The following is a 17987-nucleotide window of genomic DNA, read 5'->3' on the forward strand; positions in this document are numbered from 1 at the left end:
TAGGTAGATGAAAGGATGCTTCCACAGTGTGTGGCATCAACTTTCAAACGTGGAGGAGGAAGTGGGCACCAATTTAGCTCAGTGTGTTGAGCGGGCGACCACATGCCATGCATCTGAGAACAGCAGGCCCGGTTTTGAATCTGGCCCGTGGACCTTTGCTGCATGTCTTTTCTCTTTCCCTGCTTCCCTATTCTTTCTTCACTGTGTCTATCAAATAAAGCTGAAAAAGGCCAAAAAGAAAAAGAAAAAAAAACAGGAGGAGGAAGTGTGATGGTCTGTAGCTGTTTTGCTGGATCCAGGGTTAGTGACTTATACAGAGTGAGAGGCCCCATGAACCAAAACCACTACCACAGCATTCTGCTGAGCCATGCAATACCCTTTGGTATGGGCCTGCCTAGTTCATCAGGGGTTCATCTTACAGCTAGATAATGACCCAAAACACAAGTCCAAGCTATCCCAGAACTACACCAGGAAAAAAGAACAAGATGGTAAGCTTGAAACCATGAAGTGGCCAGCACAGTCTCCAGAGCTAAACCCCATCAAGCTAGTTTAGGATGAACCGGACAGAAGAGTGAAGGCAAGGCAACCTACAGGTGCCACACATTTATGGGAACTTCTGCAACAGATATGGGAAGAACTCTCTGAGGAATATTTCATTTCTATTGTTGAAAGAATGCCACGGGTGTGTTCAGCTGTTATGCCAAAGGTGGCTACTTTGATGAGTCAAACGTTTAGAATACATTTGCTATATAAATTGATTCCATGATTTCTTTTTTTTGTAACTCCAATTGCTTATTTGTACTATGCTTTCATTTCAGAGTGCTATGAGACACTAAACTGCATAATTTTCAATTAGCTGAAAGAAATGGGGTATTCTAAAACTTTTTAGTGTATCTATATATATAAAATTAAAAAAGACAGAAGTATTGTGTTTTTAAATTATTTTCTTGTTTGTTTTGTCTGGAGATGTTGATCGATTATCAGTTATTGTCTGACGTTTTTCTTTGTTTTGAAGTTGGATGGTGAAAAAAAAAGCTTTTTTGTCACTTTAACCACGTCCAACCAATGACTGTAGAAAACAGTCTACAGTCATTGCGTCCAACCGATAGATGGTGCCGCTTTACTTGCGTGATGTCATCAAGACGCGCCGCAAGCACGCCACACGGAAAAGCGTCCTCGACCTTTGATGTAGCTTGTCATCCCCCTTATCATGTTGTTTTCAAATTATTTAAGAGCAGTTTAACAGTGTAAGCTTGTAGAACAAATAAAAAAATAGCCGAAATGCTTCGATTTTCCGTCATATTTCGTGGCAGAGGAGTCGCTAAAAGGGTGAGTGACGAAAAACATACCTCAACCGCGCTCTGTATCCTCAAATCACCCAAAGGCAGATAACAGCGTTCTGTCCAAATGGTAGCAATAATAATCTGGAGCCATTTTTGCTGTTATTTAATTTCTTTAGATATAGAAAAAAGTGTCTATAGTGCAGCATTATATCTGAGTATGTGTGTATAAGATTAATATAATACCCGTTTGTCTTTGTTTTAGTGTTTTTTGTTCATCCTCAAGTTTTTCTCTCCTTCTCACTCCTCAGTTCGCTTCCTCCCTCTCTAATGAGAGCGCTCTGCCTCCAAACTTACTGCTGCCCACCAACCTCGTGGATCCTGACAGATTAAGTATGAAGCTTGTGTACTTGATAGATAAATGTAATGTTTGAAAATGGATTTTAAATCAGATTTATTCAGTGTTATTGTTTGTCCTCCAAAAGCCAAATATTGTGATTTTCCTGATAACACTCATATCATTGTGGGTGGGATACATGAAAGTTTTCCTCACTGACTGCTGCTTTATACCCTCCTGCAGAGCGTCCACCACCTCCTGCAGACTCCTCTCTGCCTCTTCTGAGGAAGTGTGATGCTGCAGTTCCTGCTCACTTGACCCCTGTGCAGACCTGGGTGGAGTCTCTGGAGAGACAGGACAGCGAGCCGTTGGGTGTGGCTCAACTTCACCCTGATGTGTTTGCAGTTCCTCCGAGGTAACCAAGCTACTATTGACAGCCTTTCCATTCAATTCTACACATTTCACAGCACCTACTGAAATGTGCAAGTTAATCTTTGTTGTCATTCCTCAGGCTTGATATTCTACACAGTGTTGAAACATGGCAGAGAAATTACAAAAGGATTGTAAGTTACAATTTATAAATGTCAATTACATTTGAGTTTTTTGTAATATATATCACATGATGAAGCACTTCAAGCTTGGGAACATTTTATTTATCATGTGTTGCTACATTGAGCTAAGATTATGCTATTACATTTAAATTTAATTTAATACTTTTACAGTTCACATCCGTGGAGAGTAGACAACAGTAAAATTAGAACTTCTTCTGATTGGCTGTTGCTTGCAAAGAAGTGTTTTGAACAGCAGGCAGGAGAAACTTCAGCTCAGACAGAGCTCTGTGTTTGAAATGACCACATTAGGAATACGTAACAATGCATATATGACAGAGGAAGATGATCAAATGCAGAAAGGTTTGAGCTTTATTGCGGCTGATAAAGAAAATGATAAGTAGAGTAATGGCTGTCTTCACATCTCAGAGTCACGCCCACACTAAAGTCAGGTCAGAGGTCAGCGGTGGAGGTAGGAAACCCTGGAAACAGAAAGGAAGTGGACGAGCTCGGCATGGAAGCATCCGATCACCCATATGGAGAGGAGGTGCCTCCTTTTGATCTTATTGTAAAACTTCTGTTTTCATTTTTTCCCATGTCTGCTGTTTTCCCTCCTTTTTTCCAAATATAACTGAAAATGAACATCTCTGTTTCATAGTCCAGCGTGTGCTCGTCTCTGTGTCATGACTCCCAGAAACATGATCACCCTTCAGTGGGGTTGATCTGGAAGGATTCACATGCTGGAGGCCAGTATGGTCTGACTGGTTCTGTGTTTCATTCAGGTGGGGTGTCTCATGGACCCAGAGGTCCCACCAGTTACTACTACATGTTACCCATGAAAGTTCGAGTGCAAGGACTCAAAGTGGCGCTGAGCTCCAAGAAGGCTCAGGTAAGAGAAACCCCTTTGTTTCATCTGAAGAGCAAATACAGCTGCTAGTGATGTTAGAGGCTGAGAACATCTGTAATAAGAGTTGTAAAAACATGCAGTGACATATGACGGTGTCCACAAGCAGCTATTTTTGTCACCCACCTATCTTAAGCTCTTATTGCTGTTGTTATGATGTCACAGAGGCGATAACCCTTACAGTTATCTCACACATGTGAATACAGAAGCCACACCCACCTATTGTTCAGACCCTTTGTTTGCAGTGATTAGCCATTTAGAATAAAGTTGGCTTAAAGAGGGGAGGAGATAAATCCACTTGTTTTAAATGGAGAATTTCTTCACCCTTTATGTTCTCCTATCATTTCTTGAGAGTATTTGGTTTGTAGCAGATCGGTGACACTGACAAACTTGTAAGTGTTCAAAAGAATGAAAGAAAATCCTTTCTTTATCTGTGACACTATAATTAGAGCACATAACAAATGTGAGAATAGGATATATGATGACTTTAACTACATTATTACATATCCGTAATATTTCTTGAAAGCTGTATACTTTCCCCCCTTTTGAACTGCTTGCTGACACAGGATGATCTTCACATTGTGGACTCCCTGAACATCCCCACGCCAGACTCTCAGTACCTGCTTGACCTCATCAGACACAGACACTGGGGAGAGTCTGTGTTAATAGTGGATGTGTGAGTATCTTTAGCAGCACTTCTGTACAAATGATCAACTTTCAAATCTGGTTGAATCTCCACCACTGGACGCCCACTGTTGCTCAGTGCTCACGTTTTTGTTGTTGCTTTCAGAGGTGAAGACTTTTCTGAAAACATCCTTCAGGCCACGGCAAACTTGAAGACAGTGAACATCATTCCAGCAATCGGTGAGTTCACACTCAGTGATTTTTGTCTCTGTCTTAACTCAGTTTTAACAGATTAATTGATGGCAAAATGTATCATTTCTGTTCATGCTTTCAAACAATATTTCATGCATTGATGTCTTTGCAGCACTGTGTCTATGGACCTCTAACATGCCAGTTTAATTAAACATTTGTTAAAAAGCTCAGGGTTTTAAGTGCTATATGTAAAAAATCTCTTCTTTAAAACTCACACAGTTTGTCATATTTTCTCTCTCAGGTCTGAATGTCCACAGCATGTTGAAACATGAAGCCATCGTCCTCACTTTGGAAACGCTTAAGTTTCTGGAGGATAAGCTGCTCTGGCACGATGAGCGTTACACGCCTCTCCACCCGTTTAAACTACCCTACTCTGACTTTCCTTAAAGAGTGACCTGTAACATATTAACTGAGTTAAGTGAGTCACATTTTCTTTGCATTTATTTCTTGTAACAAGAAAGTCAATAATAAATAACTGCAATGATAAAAAAAATGCAAAAATTTAATAAAAATATGTAAAAACAACATGCAGAGTGTAATCATTAGCTACATTTGTATGGAAGGAGACCACTGGCCAAATCATTCCTGATCTTCCAGCGAAGCGCTGACCGTTTCTTCTCTGTTGGCACGATGTAGGTGTTGGGTACGTAAACTCTCCGAGGTTTAGGCTGCAAAGACGAGGGGTAAACTGTTTAACCACTAAAGCTGATCACTTTCGGATGTTTTGAGTCTCCAACTGTGATCTATGCAACAGCAGGCTCAGAAATGTAAGCCACTTAAACTGTTGAGTGACGTTTTGTGTAGATTTTTGATCTCAGTTCTTTACACATCAAGTTAAAGAAAAATTTAGCTCTGTTTGGCATTTGACTGTTGTGTTTGTTACACGTGGTCAAAGAGATTCAAATAGAAATCTTACTCTGAACACAGTGCTACCTTTATTTACCCTTTAACACGTCTCAGAACATCCACACTCCCCTATAAACAGCTGCCCATTGTGTTCTTGGAAAATATTTGCAGAATGTGTAAAGATCCAAAGATAAGATCCAACCACAGAGGGTTAAGATTTTAAAGGACGGACATAAAACAATAAACTCTTGTTTCAGACAAAATCTGAAATAAAGAGCTGCAGGTCATTGCACTGGGGACATTATATATTTTCATTTCTTACAAATTCATCCATGAGATAGATGTACACTACCAGTCAAAAGGTTGGACACACCTCATTTCATGTTTTTTATTTATTTTTACCATAATTTATTTTATGGTATACCATATATTTTATGTTTTGAGAGAGATTATCCAAAGTTTGCATTCACACAACTTGTGTACAAAAGGACAAATGAGAAATAGAAAAAAGAAATCTGGAGAAATACTTACTGCTGGAGGCTGATATGTGAGCCGTTGCTGAAAAGAAATACATACACTCATAAGTACTTCCAATAAACATTGCTGCCCAGGACAATGAAACAAAACAGGAAGTTTATAAGTCAGATCATTCTATTACTGAGAAAGCGACGGTGTAATAACTTCATGTCTCATCTCACAAGTATGAAAACAAAGATGATTGAACATCTATGTGAGGAATGCTAACACTTGCCTATTGAAGTTATATTTTCTACCTTAATCTCTGAGCGCAGTGCCCTCCTGTCCTTCTCTCCTGAAAGTTTGAACATCTCCCAGAGCTGCTTGTACTGGAAATACCTGCAGACATAAGAAAACCCAGTGAGCAAACATGTAACCATCACATCAATGTGAATCTGATGGGTGCGATTCTTCCAGACTGCTGCTGTATTAAGGAAGTATAAACAGAATGTTACAGAACCGTTATACAGCATGAGGGTAATCAATTAAAATTACTGTCCTTTATTTGGCATAATTACTGTCTAACTTACACTAACACAAGTTATAGGAAGTACTGAAGGGCTGTATGGAAGCATTAAGGTGCTGCACATGAGTCTTCTAATGGAAAATAAATCTATTACAAAACCTATCAGGAGCCTCTAGAATCATAATTCCACATTATTTCAGGTGTGAGTCTCAAACAGAAGTGGTAGTCCTTTTCATTTTTTAACCACTGCATTTTGTAACTTACTTGGCTACTGGGTCAGTCTTCTTTATGGTCTGTTGACTCATCACTGGCCGGATGACTGAAATGAAAATCCATGTGAGAAATTATCCAAAGGTCGGAGAAAGAAAAATCTTTATATTGTGCTTTATTGTCAGCTTACAGGACTTTGGTTTTGGCCTTATATCACCATCACTCTTAGTTCGAGTCTGCTTCCCCCACAAAGAAAGACAAACAGAAGAAAAAAACAAGACATTACATCTTCAACTGTTATTAACAGAAGAAAATGTGTTAGTTTTATTAGTATAATATAGCTATAGATATAATATCGCATAAAATCGCAATAACAGTGTCCTCAAGGCACTTTATATTGTAAACTAAGACCCTACAACAGGGTAAACCCATAGAGAGAGAACAGCAACAATCAAATGACACCTTTATGAGCAAGCACTTGGTGACAGTGGGAAGGAAAAAAAATCCCTTTTAACAGTATGAAACATCTGGCAGAACCAGACTAAGGGAAGGGCAGCTACCCCCCCTCACCAGTTGGCAGAAGAGGAGCAAGATAGGACAGAAGACACACTTTGAACTCTATTAAATTTCCTAAATCTTAGAGACTACATTACCCACCATGCCTTTCATGTACGATTCAAAAGCGCTTAAAGACACTCTTTCACTCTCAGAGGTCTGAGTGTCGCTCTGATCGTCCAGGTCTTCATTGTCTGACTCAGGTGACTCCTGCTCAGGTGATGTGGCTAAATGAAGTTGAGCCAGTCTTTCTTCCAGACAGCTCGCTGTACCTGCAAACACAAATCACTAACCATCAGCAAACCCAACACTTCACTCTCAGCTACTTTAAAAGAGACATAGACATAGACATCCATATTTGGATTCTTGGCAGCTTTGAAGAGAGTAGCAAAGTCTGTGTTAATACATGTAGAAATATTAAACTTTCCCTGCTAAAATTAGCAAATTTCCATAATTTTTGCCACAGTTCAAAATAATCCTTTTTATTTGATAGTGAGCCTTGGTTCTGCTTCTTGGTTCATCCACTGTCTGACAGAATGACATTTTAGTTCCTCTTCCTATAAGCGGCTCCAAGACAACATTCTCCTGATTGGCTGCCCCACAAATGAGCATTTAGATCAGTGAGAAGCTTAAGTCTCACATCGATTACTAACACACATGCACACGTCATTATTTAAAACACTGGGCCATGTTTAATAGAAGTATTTATTTTGTAATAGTACAAATGTATGTTAGAAAATAAGGGAAAGCATAATCAGCCTGCCCTTTTAAACTTTTCATATCAACACTAATTGAGAAGTCAATGTACAATTAATGTGATGTTGGAATTTAATACCTGCATTAAAAATGGACATCTTATATCAAGAAATCTAACTCTTTGAAAAATTGTTTTCATACAACATGGATTTATTTTTCTGAATATAAATTCAATAACCTTTTTTAAATGTCCAAACTGGAATGTAATTTATTATTCAAAGCTGACCTTTTTATGGCTAAATGCCCAAAAACATGTAGCTCATTTCTGAGCCTCTGACCAAACAGCAAAAAAAAAAAAAAAAAAAACTCCTTACAGTAACAAGTAGCATGATGTGCTGATTTAGAAGCTGGAAAACATTTACCCCTGTCCTGTCTGAGGTTTCCTTCCCACTCTGCACACATGTTGCCATACATCATGCTCGAGCTAATGTTCACTCTGGAGTCAATAAACTTGATGTCTTTGTTGCTCGAAGACTCGTCTGGATCTTCACACTCCACTTTTCCTCCGACGTCTTTCTTGACATTATTGAACCCATGAAGGTTGTGCACCTCTATTTCTTGTTTTTGCTTCTCGTTCAGCAGGAACATATCTTCAGCCTGAACAATGCGATGCTGTTCTTTTGGTGCTTTTTCAGATGCTGCATGTAGATCGCATTCCTCCTCACCTGCCTGCTTTTTCTTCTGTTCCGAATGCACTTCTGTGATGTGGATGATTTCTCTACAGCACGCCACATTATCAAAAATCTTGCTGACCTTTAACACAGACAGTTCATTGAAGTCTGGCTTATGTGTAGGTTCAATAAGAAAGTCGCCAAAGCTGCTGAGTGACCGACTGTCCTCTTCGTCCTCTCTCATCTCAGACAGAGCCCCCCGACTATCCTGATCAAACTCTTTTATGGTGTGGTCATCTCTGTACTCTGCTCCCTCCTGCCCCTCTGGTTTGTAGGTCCCGTAGCCAGAGGTCATCAGACTTTGTGCGAGACTATCTGGACTGCTACTACACCTTTCTTCTTCCTCCTCCTCATCATCATTATTTGTCTTATCCAAACTTTCCTTGCTGAAATTGCTCTGGTTGTTCAACCCACTCTTTACCTCCTCTGAAGCCCCCTGAAGTAAATCTTCTGCATCGGCGGCTGGTTTAGAGTCAATCATTCGCTCAATCTCATCCTCTTCTTCTTCATCTTTCTCCTTATCTCCATCAGACCAAAAAGAGGAGGAGAGGGAATTCTTGTCATCTTCACTCTCTTCGTCTGACTGAGTGCTGCACATTTTGTACATGTTGAGTTTGCACTACAACTGAGGTGTATGGAGTGTGTGATCTGAGAAGGCACAGGACTTAAGGAAGTAGCTAAGAGGATTAGCTGAAGCCTCAAAAGCTTCTTCTCACTGGAACAGCGCCCACTGCTGCTGACCAAAAGGAATTACACTGCTGCGTTTACTCTTTAATGCTGCTTGTTTCAATAGTTGTTTCTTATTGTGAGACAATGAAGGCCGGGGTTCAACCATAAACATGAAACTTTGGATAAAACTTGTTGTGACTCATAAATACAAACTGGATATCTTCAGCAGTACTTTAATTTTTTTCTTGAAATTATTTCTGCACTTCAGTTTACCTATTTTTTTTTTTTATTATTCTAATCTAGTTATAGTAAAGCTACCTAAGAAAATCCCAATTTGATTAATAGTAAACAGTGCAATTGCACATTACAGCTTTGTGAAAACATAAAATCAACATTATTACTTATTATTTTAGAACAATAAACCTTAAAGCAGATGATCAGAAGATATTACAGATCTTTGTCCAGTAGTTTTTGTTACCTGAGTCTTCACTGTAGACTGATTCATCACAGACAAGTGACTGTCCTTTGTGCTTCCTGAGGGAGGGGGGAAAAAAAAAAGCATAATTAGAGTTGAAGACCTTCTCCATGTGGCACATCTGGAACAAGTCATCTCTCCACAATAAGTTGACTTGTTCCAGATGTGCCACAAATTCCCTGTTAGTGTTAACAAATGAAGAAATGATATAAAAAGAGAAGAATATGTCAATGATTAAAAAAAAACAACTTAAATTTGAATATCGACCTGCGATATAAATTGGAGATCGGTGTCAGAGATGATGAAAAACACGGGTTTTATTTCATATTTATTTAAAATCTTGGGCTAAACTGTAAATAAAGTTTACTGTAAATAAAGTTTACAGTTTAAATAAACTAAAAAAAATAAAACGGACCAATCCACACTTCAGACAGTAAGCACATAGGCCCATAAACCCATAGACTCTTTCACTTGTAAGCCATTAGTGGTTACAGAGCAGAATAACATGAAAAAAAATAAATAAATAAACAAACAAACTTATTCTTTGGTAATCAGAACAAAATTGTATCTGGAAAGCTGTTTCCTAGAAACGCATGAAATCCTACTCTTTACGTGCTTTTTTTATTAATACAAAGAAAAATCCAGCTGCTGCTAGTTGGAAGGACAAATAAAACTAAAATTAACTCTGGACAAACAAATGAAAAAATTAGCACAAGATTCGTAAAACTACCTCAGAACTTTTCTCTTGATGAAGTGTCTCCCCTGAGTGTCTGGGGAAGATGTATAGCTATCTGTGAGTGGTGAGTGGGTGGTATCCTCAAGATCTTGCTCCACCTGAAGCCTGCTTGGAGCACCTGGAGGGAGCTTGAGCTTCTGGGCCACCGAGTGTTGAGCGTACGAGTCATAGTCTCCGTTATAACAGTTGATGAGCGTCTGGGTGTGACATTACATGCTTTTAATTTATTGCACATGCCTGACACCATTACAATTAAGACTATGCTTGCTGTCCAATCAAAGTAGTGTCACTCATGACATGATTTTATGTGGCAATACATTAACGGCAATTGGCTCAATAGAGCAATGAATGCAAGAATAAATGAATATAATATAAAAACATATCTTGTATGTTATGAGTCATTAATGCTTACCTTTCTGGCATGGTCTGTACTGCCTGCATGTAGGAAGAATGCTTCACCAGTGCCTTTAAAGTAGTGTGGACTAACTGTGGAGAAAAACAGAGCTCAAGTTAGATGTTATTAAGTGTTATAAAAGTGAAATACTCAAAATCACAAAGTGAGTGCTCTGACCCTTTTCTTTGGTATAGGCAGGAGGACTTGGCTGAGGTGTAGTTGCCTGAGATTTGGCATTTATCTCATTTGATGAGGAAAGGCCTTTCCACTCCCCTCGTCGAACCAGCTCATCCAGATCTAATCACAAAAATGACAGTTTTCCCTCAATATTTACTGATTTACATGTCTGCAATCATTTCCTGTAATGCCTGTCGTTTCCACATCTATTTCTATTCTTACACTCTACCAGAGTAGCTCTGCATGATTCACAGTTCAAAATAATCCTTAACTATGCTATACTGTGCCTCCGTGCAGCCCCTCAGTTCATCTATATAGTGTGAAACAACTGTTTAATTTCATCTCTCTTTCCTCTGATTAACTGCGCCTCAGAAACTGATGGTTTGAACAACACGTGTGCCCATAATAGTGTGAATATCATTCTGTACATATGATAATTTTTCAATCCTACAACTGTTTATAACTTGCATAGTTCACATTTCTGTATAACTGTATATCTCAGATTTCTGTATAGTTTTTATTTCATATTTATATCCTGTTCATAGCCTGTACATAGCTTTTACTCACTACAGCCTGTACATACTTATAGTTATAGAATATTCATAACATACTTCACACCGTGTACATTATAACATACCATAATAGACCCATTTCTGTAATATACTTACACATCTATATTATTGCTAATATATATTGTATTATATCTATATCACGGCTAAAGCACTTTCTGGATGGATGCAAACTGCATTTCGTTGCCCTGTACCTGTGACATGTGCAATGACAATAAAGTTGAATTCTATTCTATTCTATTCTATAACTAGAGTTGTGCTCCTGACATAACCACATAAGGTTAATCCATTATCTAAGACAAGTTACACCCCTTCCCCCAAAAAACAACCCAATTACTCAACTCTTTGAAACTCCTAGAGTCTGAGCTTTTTACTCGCAGAGATTATTTACTGAGCTCATTTTTTGAAACTTTGATTATGTTTAATATGAGTATATGACAGAAAATTACTGAGCTCATTATTTGAAACTTTTATTATGTTCTTAGAATTAAAAAATATTTAATATTCTCTTTAAATAATCAGTGCACAATAAATATATTAAACTGCAAAACAATATGGCAATGTGAGTTGGGAGGTTTAAGAAGGGTTGGTAGATATATGTTTAACCTTGTTTAAATTCACGCAGCCTGTGCTTTGGTATGTTTTTGTAGCCAAGGAGGGCTAACTGTTCTTGAATTTCCTCCTCTGAGAAATCCAGGTTGTCCATAATATTTCCAGCTTCCAGTCACTGATATGAAAACAGTCCTACATGAAAAAGAAATCTATATTAAACACAAAGACAAAACCAGATATGCAGGATGCAAGATGTTATGTCATAAACAAAATGTTCTTTTGATACATGTAAAGCTTTTCAAACACGTTTTACGCATGCGCTTTTATCAAAGTGTTGGACAAGGAGACACACTTTTGGTATGATTACTAGCTCAGTTGCAATTTTAACAAACAGTCAGTAGATACTCTATAACAAATATCAAATACACCAAGAGTAAATAAATAAGTCTAACATCTGCGTTGATTTCCTATTGTCCTAACAATAATTCAAAACAGATTTTATAACAGCTGTTAGCAAGCTTGGCTAGCCGTTCCCAACCAGACATAAAGAGAAACGATGTTAACTAATTTTAACTTGTCCGTTCTCACCTTCACACAAGCCGGTTAGGTGTTAGCGTGAACCCATCCTGCTAATGTTACCGGTGTAGTTTATCGAAGTAGTAGTTGTGCTTTATTGTTTGTACAGAGTTAAACACTCAGCACCAAGACAACGGCCTTTAAGCGCTTTGAAAATGACGCCTGCTAACGTCATTGACATAAACATCCGGTCTTTTTCTTCTTCGTTGTACTATTTAGCGATTGACAAGTCGACACATTACCACCTCCAACTGGACTGGAAAAGTACAACGACGATAATAAATAGTTCTCTTAAATCACATTAATTATCCTCCCAGATAGGAACGACAGGGCACGGTGTGTGCAACACTGTGAGACGAAAATGTTAAAGTTGCTTTAAAAATATCTTCAAGTAAATGAGGAACTGATTTTGAGGTAGTATATTGCTGTTGTTTTTATTTAAATTGGATACTCAATCTAGTTTATCAATGTTGACGTTTTCATCAAATATTAAGCAAAGACATTTACACATCAGTAATATAATATACTAATGTAATTGTAATATATTGAAAATTATTTCTTTAGATGACGTAATTAAAGAAACATGATGGATTGACATTAGAACTGAACATTTACCATCCGTCCATTGAGCCATTTTCTTATGCTCATCTTTATGAGGGTTGCAGGGGTACTGGAGCATATTCAGAGTGCTATAGGGTGAAAGGCAGTTTCCTGCTTCCTTTACAGAATGTTAGTCTGTCGCAGGGCAAACACAGAGAGACAGACAGCTATATGCACTCACATGTACACCTATGGAGAATTTAGAATCACCAATTAACCTAACCCCACTAATTAATGGTTAGTTAGTGGATTGAAATCTGAGACTTTCCATCTTAAATGCACATATTAAACAAATATGTAGGGCTGCTTTCTTCCATTTCAAGAGTCAAGATTGAAGATTCTTTATTTGTCACATGCATAGTTATACGAGAACAACACGTAGTGAAATGTGTCCTGAAAAGCTCCTTGACTGTGCAAAAAGAGAACTTAATAAACAGTAAGTGAATATGTACAAAGACGACATTCAGTAAGTGAGTGGACATTAACATTAAGTTAATGCATTGAGTGTTTCTTCCTCAGTCACCTTTCTCACTCACTATGTCATAATACACCCTCTTAGCATTGAATCATACTTGTTATTAATCTCTGGCTCTCTTCCACAGCATGTCTTCTATCCTGTCTTCCTTCTCTCACCCCAACCAGTTGCGGCAGATGGTACCGCCCCTCCCTGAGCCTGGTTCTTCCAGAGGTTTCTTCCTGTTAAAAGGGAGTTTTTCCTTCCCACTGTTGTGCTTTCTCAAAGGGGGTCATATGATTGTTGAGTTTTTCTCTTTATATATTATTGTAGGGTCTACCTTACAATATAAAGTACTTTAACGTGACTGTTGTTGGTGCTGTATGAATAAAATTGAATTGAAAAATAAATTGAAGTACAATACAAATAAGTGGTGTAGTTGGGCACAAACATGTAAAGTCCCCCACCTCTATCATGTAAAGCTATACCACCATAGTTCATTTAGGGCTTCTGTTAGCAGAGTTGGACCATAAGATGATGTTGAAGGCCCCACAGAAGACTAAAAGGTAAACCTTGAGTTTTGAAATTTTTGGTATTAAAAGTGGAATGAAAGCATCTTACTTTACAGAATGCTGTTATGTTTTATGTAGCAATTTACTGATGAGAACCAAGGTAACGTCACAGTTAGTTTGTGTGTGAATTAAACATTCAGCTTAACCTTTACAAGTAAAGGGAAGTACGTCCCACCCTGTGTGTGCAGGGAACCCCTCCTCCTCCTCCGGCCGGCCTCAGCCTCTCAGAAATAATCAGGACTTTTTAACATCCTTCTCTTCCAACAGCCGGTGGGGTTTCAGTCAGGGGGGACGCTGACAGGTGGACCGTCTGAGAGCCCCATCTGATCTGGAAAAAAGGGACTTTCAGTGTCTTCCTCGGTCCGTAGGAAGATCATGGCTCCACCAAGAATCTGTCGGGAATCTTTCTTGGTGCTTTTACTGCAAATTGTGTTTATTTGCTCCGCTCAGGTGAGAGATAAGCGTAGGTTTTTTTCTCTTCTCTGAACTGCACACGTTTTTTAAGTCCTAATGTCCTATGCATTCATGTGGCAGAGCTGATGTGGTATATTTTATAGGTATTTACGACTCAGAAAGGAGCACACTTTACGGTTCCTAACTGTAGTTTTCTACTCAGCTGTATTTCATATACTTGTGTAGCACTTTAACTAATCTCATTAAGAGTTAAAGATTCTTCTTTAACTCTGTGCTCTAACTTTAGACATGTAAAAAGCTTTCTGTGGTGGAAACGTAACTACCCTAAAGCAGTTACTGCAAAATGCACAGTACTTTAAGGCTACTGTACTTTAACATGCTGTATTGATGATTGAATGAATGCTTTCAGTGTTTTTGATTAGATTTTTCTAAAGTCAGTTCATCCCAGTGATCACAACTGGCACCAGTGAAGTCCAGAGGGCAGCAGTAATCTGAGCACATGCGGTTACTTAGGTGGAATAATAGGAAACCTGGTTCTGTGACCTAGCCACTCACATCACGCAGACAATGGGACTCTGTGTGAGCTTACCTTCACACTAGCAGCAGCAGCAGCACTGCTTGGTATTTAGAGATGGATTTCAGTTGAAAAAAAAGTAAAAAGTGATTTCTGTGTTTGTTTTACAGAGAGGCCCAGTCGGTCCCAGAGGCCCTCCAGGGCCACCCGGGATAGCTGGAGTGCCTGGAGTGGACGGTATTGATGTGAGTCTGCTTTTTGGTTCTTTTTTTGTACTGAATTTTATTCCAGGATTAATCAGCTCAGTGAACAGTGAAACCAAACAGTAGCTGATGTTCTCCGACAATAACAAAGCTCTGTCTGTCTCTCTGTCTAAATCATGGTATAGTTGTATTTATGCAGGGCTTGTTGACCTTTTTCAGAAGAACTGCCCTACAGAAAAAGAGAAAGTTGATCATCTTAATCTAAAGTGTGCCATACATTGTGCACTGAAAGTCTGCTTTTTCATTTGGATGCTGGCCTGCTATGGGCTCATAAAGTTTAAGACAGTCTTTCAAATCCACATTTAATGAAATCATTTGATGGTATCATGATTGCATTGAGCATTTTTATCTATCACCTTATAAATGACAATGAAACAAAAAATTATATGTATGATGAATGTTTAGTTTTCATTGGATCATCTGCTTCATGTGTCTTCAGGGCGACAGAGGAGAAGACTCTACAGTGACTGGTGCACCAGTGAGTCAGTTTTTGGTTTCTCTTCTCACATGCAGAAGTCTAAGATTAATAAAATCAGTAATGCTGAATCTTCTGCTTCCAGGGACCTGATGGAGAGAACGGCAAAGATGGGGCTCCTGGAGCTCCAGGCATCCCAGGGGCAGATGTAAGTAAGACAACATGTCAACACAGGCACAAACTGGTAAAGTGTTTGTCCAGCAGTCATGTTTTATAGCTTAATTATCCGCCATGTGGTCTCTATAGTCCAAACCAAAATTAAAGACTTTATTAAGTTCTGAATTCACCAGCTAACCTGATCCAGTAGGTCTTAAATTCTCCAATGTGATAATGTATTAAGTGTCTGTAAGATCTGAGCCACATGACTTAAGACATTCAGATCTGCTGCTGTGGGAGCAGTTTGTATTGGCCCCAGCTGAGCAAAAGTGTAGAGGAAAAAGAAACGTCCCTTGAATAAATCAATCTGTTTATTTAGGGTAGAGTCTCAAATAGCGTACTGACAGAAACAGCGGTCTTTTTGTGCTCTACTCAAGGAGTTCAGGGAAATCAGCTGCCCAGAGATGGCTGACTGCAGGCTGTACGCTGGGAAAGATGGTGCAGAATGGTCACAGTGTGTTTGCTGTCCTCTATGTGGTGGTGGTACAGAGAACAGACTGACAGACTCAGAGTTTTATATGTACTGATTTTTTTTTTTTTTAGCAAGCCTGCACAACCATTCTGTGATTAATTAAAAACAAAAGTTACACCAATTTCCTCTACATATAGAAGCAGAATATAGACTTTAATACAATACTAAATGGAAATTTGCTGAGATTTTGACCTTCAGCTTTGAGACAGAAGGAACCTTTTGTCACAGACTGAATGTGTTGACACGTTTTATTTCTTAACCTATGCCTTTGACCAAGTGGGGAGTGTTTTGAATGTTGTTAATATGGAAGGCAGTCAGCAGAAGAGCTAAAGAATGTAAAAACCCTGAACCCGATATCAGACTTATTTCAGTCTCATGTGTCATAATCTGGAGCAATCATCCCTCATTTTTTCTAGCTGTTCCTTCAGCCTGTGGTACTTGTCAGTCTCCAGGCTCCTGCTACTCTGAGCTGGACTGTCTCTGTACCATCTTTGACCAACCTGCAACATGGCTTCTGATGGCTGTGACATCTTTCTGCCTTGGTGCTTATTGGTGGTTCTTGTGCCACTATGATCAGAGCCCTTATGCTATCCCCAAGGAACTTGTATCTTGATTGTATATCCCATGAATGGCTTACACATATATTTAACATTTCTTTTCTTTTTTTGTCAATGTTATTTATCGTCTGCTATCTCAGACTCTCTTCTCGCAGTTCATCTCAGGGTGCCATCCTCCTGATCTTTTCATTATAGCTCTAACTACCGGTAATCCTCTCTTTGCTGCCTTCATGAAGTGTCATGAGTTTTTGACATCAGTGGTATCTGTCTCCTGCTTTGGCCAGCTCATTATTTATTCTGGGCTTCTAAGTGAGGCAAACCCTTGTCCAATCTCTACTTGAGCACCCTTTGTTGCATGCAAAGTGACAAGTTGCCAGGACACAAAGGGCGTCACAGCATGCTGTGTTGTATGGTCATTGAACTGTCAGAATGCTCAATCTGCAGTGCTACCTTAGGTCCTGTCTTTCATGTGAATGTTACTTTGATACTAACCTAATCATTACTGCAATCTAAACCCATCACTTCAAAGCACATCATTGGCCTAATTCAGGATAATAATGCATCCTGACATATTGGAGCAATTCTCCAAGAATAGTCTTAGGAACATAAGAGAATTCAAAGGGTTGACTGGACTTCAGATTTCTTAGATTTTAGCCTGAGCGAGCAACTATGGGGTGTACTGGAAAAACAAATGTGATTCACATAGGCTACAACTTCCAATATCCAGCATTAAAGGGATCTGCTGTTAACATCTTGGTGCCTGATATGACAGGAGACCTCCAGAGTTTTTGTAAAGTGTATATTATTGGATGCAGATAGTTACAATTTCACTTTACACAAGTCCACCTATAAATTCTCTAACCTCAGTCCTATACTATGAGACACACACATACACACGATACAGAAATCAAACAAAACAACAATAGGAAAAGAAATGGCAGCTAGAGTGCAATATATATTTTAAATATCATGATTGCATGCCAAGATTTGAATGTACTTTGTTTCATGTCCACAGGGACCTGTGGGACCTCCTGGGGATCCAGGCCTCGTGGGCCCAAAAGGCTCAAAAGTAAGTTTATTGTCTCAACATATTTCTCAGTTAGTCATTTTGCTCAGATCTCTAAATCAGTTTTTTCACACTACAGTATAGAGTAGCACCACGTATCTGCAAGTATACTGTACTCTGTCCTCGTGTGAAATAACATTTCTGTTCTTGCTGGTTTTCAGGGGGAATCTGGAGCACGTGGGCCTCTTGGAGAGACTGTAAGTACAGATATTCAAATATGTATTGCTTTATATATTTGACCTTCTTTTCAATGCAAATTTTACCTCTTTCTTCATTTTAGTTATTACCAATGTTCCCTCTAAGCTGCGCACGTGCGCAATTGCGCACTGCT

General features: G+C 38.9%; 2 protein-coding genes across 2 annotated transcripts; one reads left to right on the forward strand and one right to left on the reverse strand.

Annotated features, from left to right (window-relative positions):
* Nucleotides 1-1121: 1121 nt before the first annotated feature.
* Nucleotides 1122-4470, forward strand: mrpl4 (mitochondrial ribosomal protein L4). The gene is made up of 9 exons (XM_003454127.5): nt 1122-1329; nt 1592-1673; nt 1861-2032; nt 2129-2180; nt 2595-2712; nt 2948-3054; nt 3636-3745; nt 3860-3933; nt 4187-4470. Exons 1-9 carry the CDS (start codon nt 1282-1284, stop codon nt 4330-4332), a joined length of 909 nt encoding a protein of 302 aa, XP_003454175.1. The 5' UTR covers nt 1122-1281; the 3' UTR covers nt 4333-4470.
* hyls1 (HYLS1 centriolar and ciliogenesis associated) lies at nt 4427-12316 on the reverse strand. The gene is made up of 12 exons (XM_005458650.4): nt 12126-12316; nt 11592-11729; nt 10417-10536; nt 10258-10331; nt 9840-10042; nt 9113-9168; nt 6641-6810; nt 6174-6219; nt 6038-6092; nt 5565-5646; nt 5323-5349; nt 4427-4613 (listed from the first exon to the last, which is right to left on the reverse strand). The coding sequence occupies exons 2-12, from the start codon at nt 11689-11691 to the stop codon at nt 4488-4490; spliced, it is 1059 nt and encodes a 352-aa protein (XP_005458707.1). The 5' UTR covers nt 11692-11729; nt 12126-12316; the 3' UTR covers nt 4427-4487.
* Between the last annotated feature and the right edge of the window lie 5671 nt (nt 12317-17987).

This window comes from Oreochromis niloticus, linkage group LG6 (genome assembly GCF_001858045.2).
Source record: "Oreochromis niloticus isolate F11D_XX linkage group LG6, O_niloticus_UMD_NMBU, whole genome shotgun sequence".
Classification (NCBI taxonomy): domain Eukaryota; kingdom Metazoa; phylum Chordata; class Actinopteri; order Cichliformes; family Cichlidae; genus Oreochromis; species Oreochromis niloticus.

Coding starts and splice junctions, on each gene's coding strand:
- mrpl4 (XM_003454127.5), top strand. CDS start 1,282: ATGCTTCGATTTTCCGTCATATTTCGTGGCAGAGGAGTCGCTAAAAGG. Junction 1,330..1,591: donor GCAGAGGAGTCGCTAAAAGG/GTGAGTGACGAA, acceptor CTCACTCCTCAG/TTCGCTTCCTCCCTCTCTAA. Junction 3,055..3,635: donor TGAGCTCCAAGAAGGCTCAG/GTAAGAGAAACC, acceptor TTGCTGACACAG/GATGATCTTCACATTGTGGA.
- hyls1 (XM_005458650.4), bottom strand. CDS start 11,691: ATGGACAACCTGGATTTCTCAGAGGAGGAAATTCAAGAACAGTTAGCC. Junction 9,169..9,839: donor ATCAAGAGAAAAGTTCTGAG/GTAGTTTTACGA, acceptor CCCCTCCCTCAG/GAAGCACAAAGGACAGTCAC. Junction 6,811..9,112: donor AGTCTACAGTGAAGACTCAG/GTAACAAAAACT, acceptor TTGTGTTTGCAG/GTACAGCGAGCTGTCTGGAA.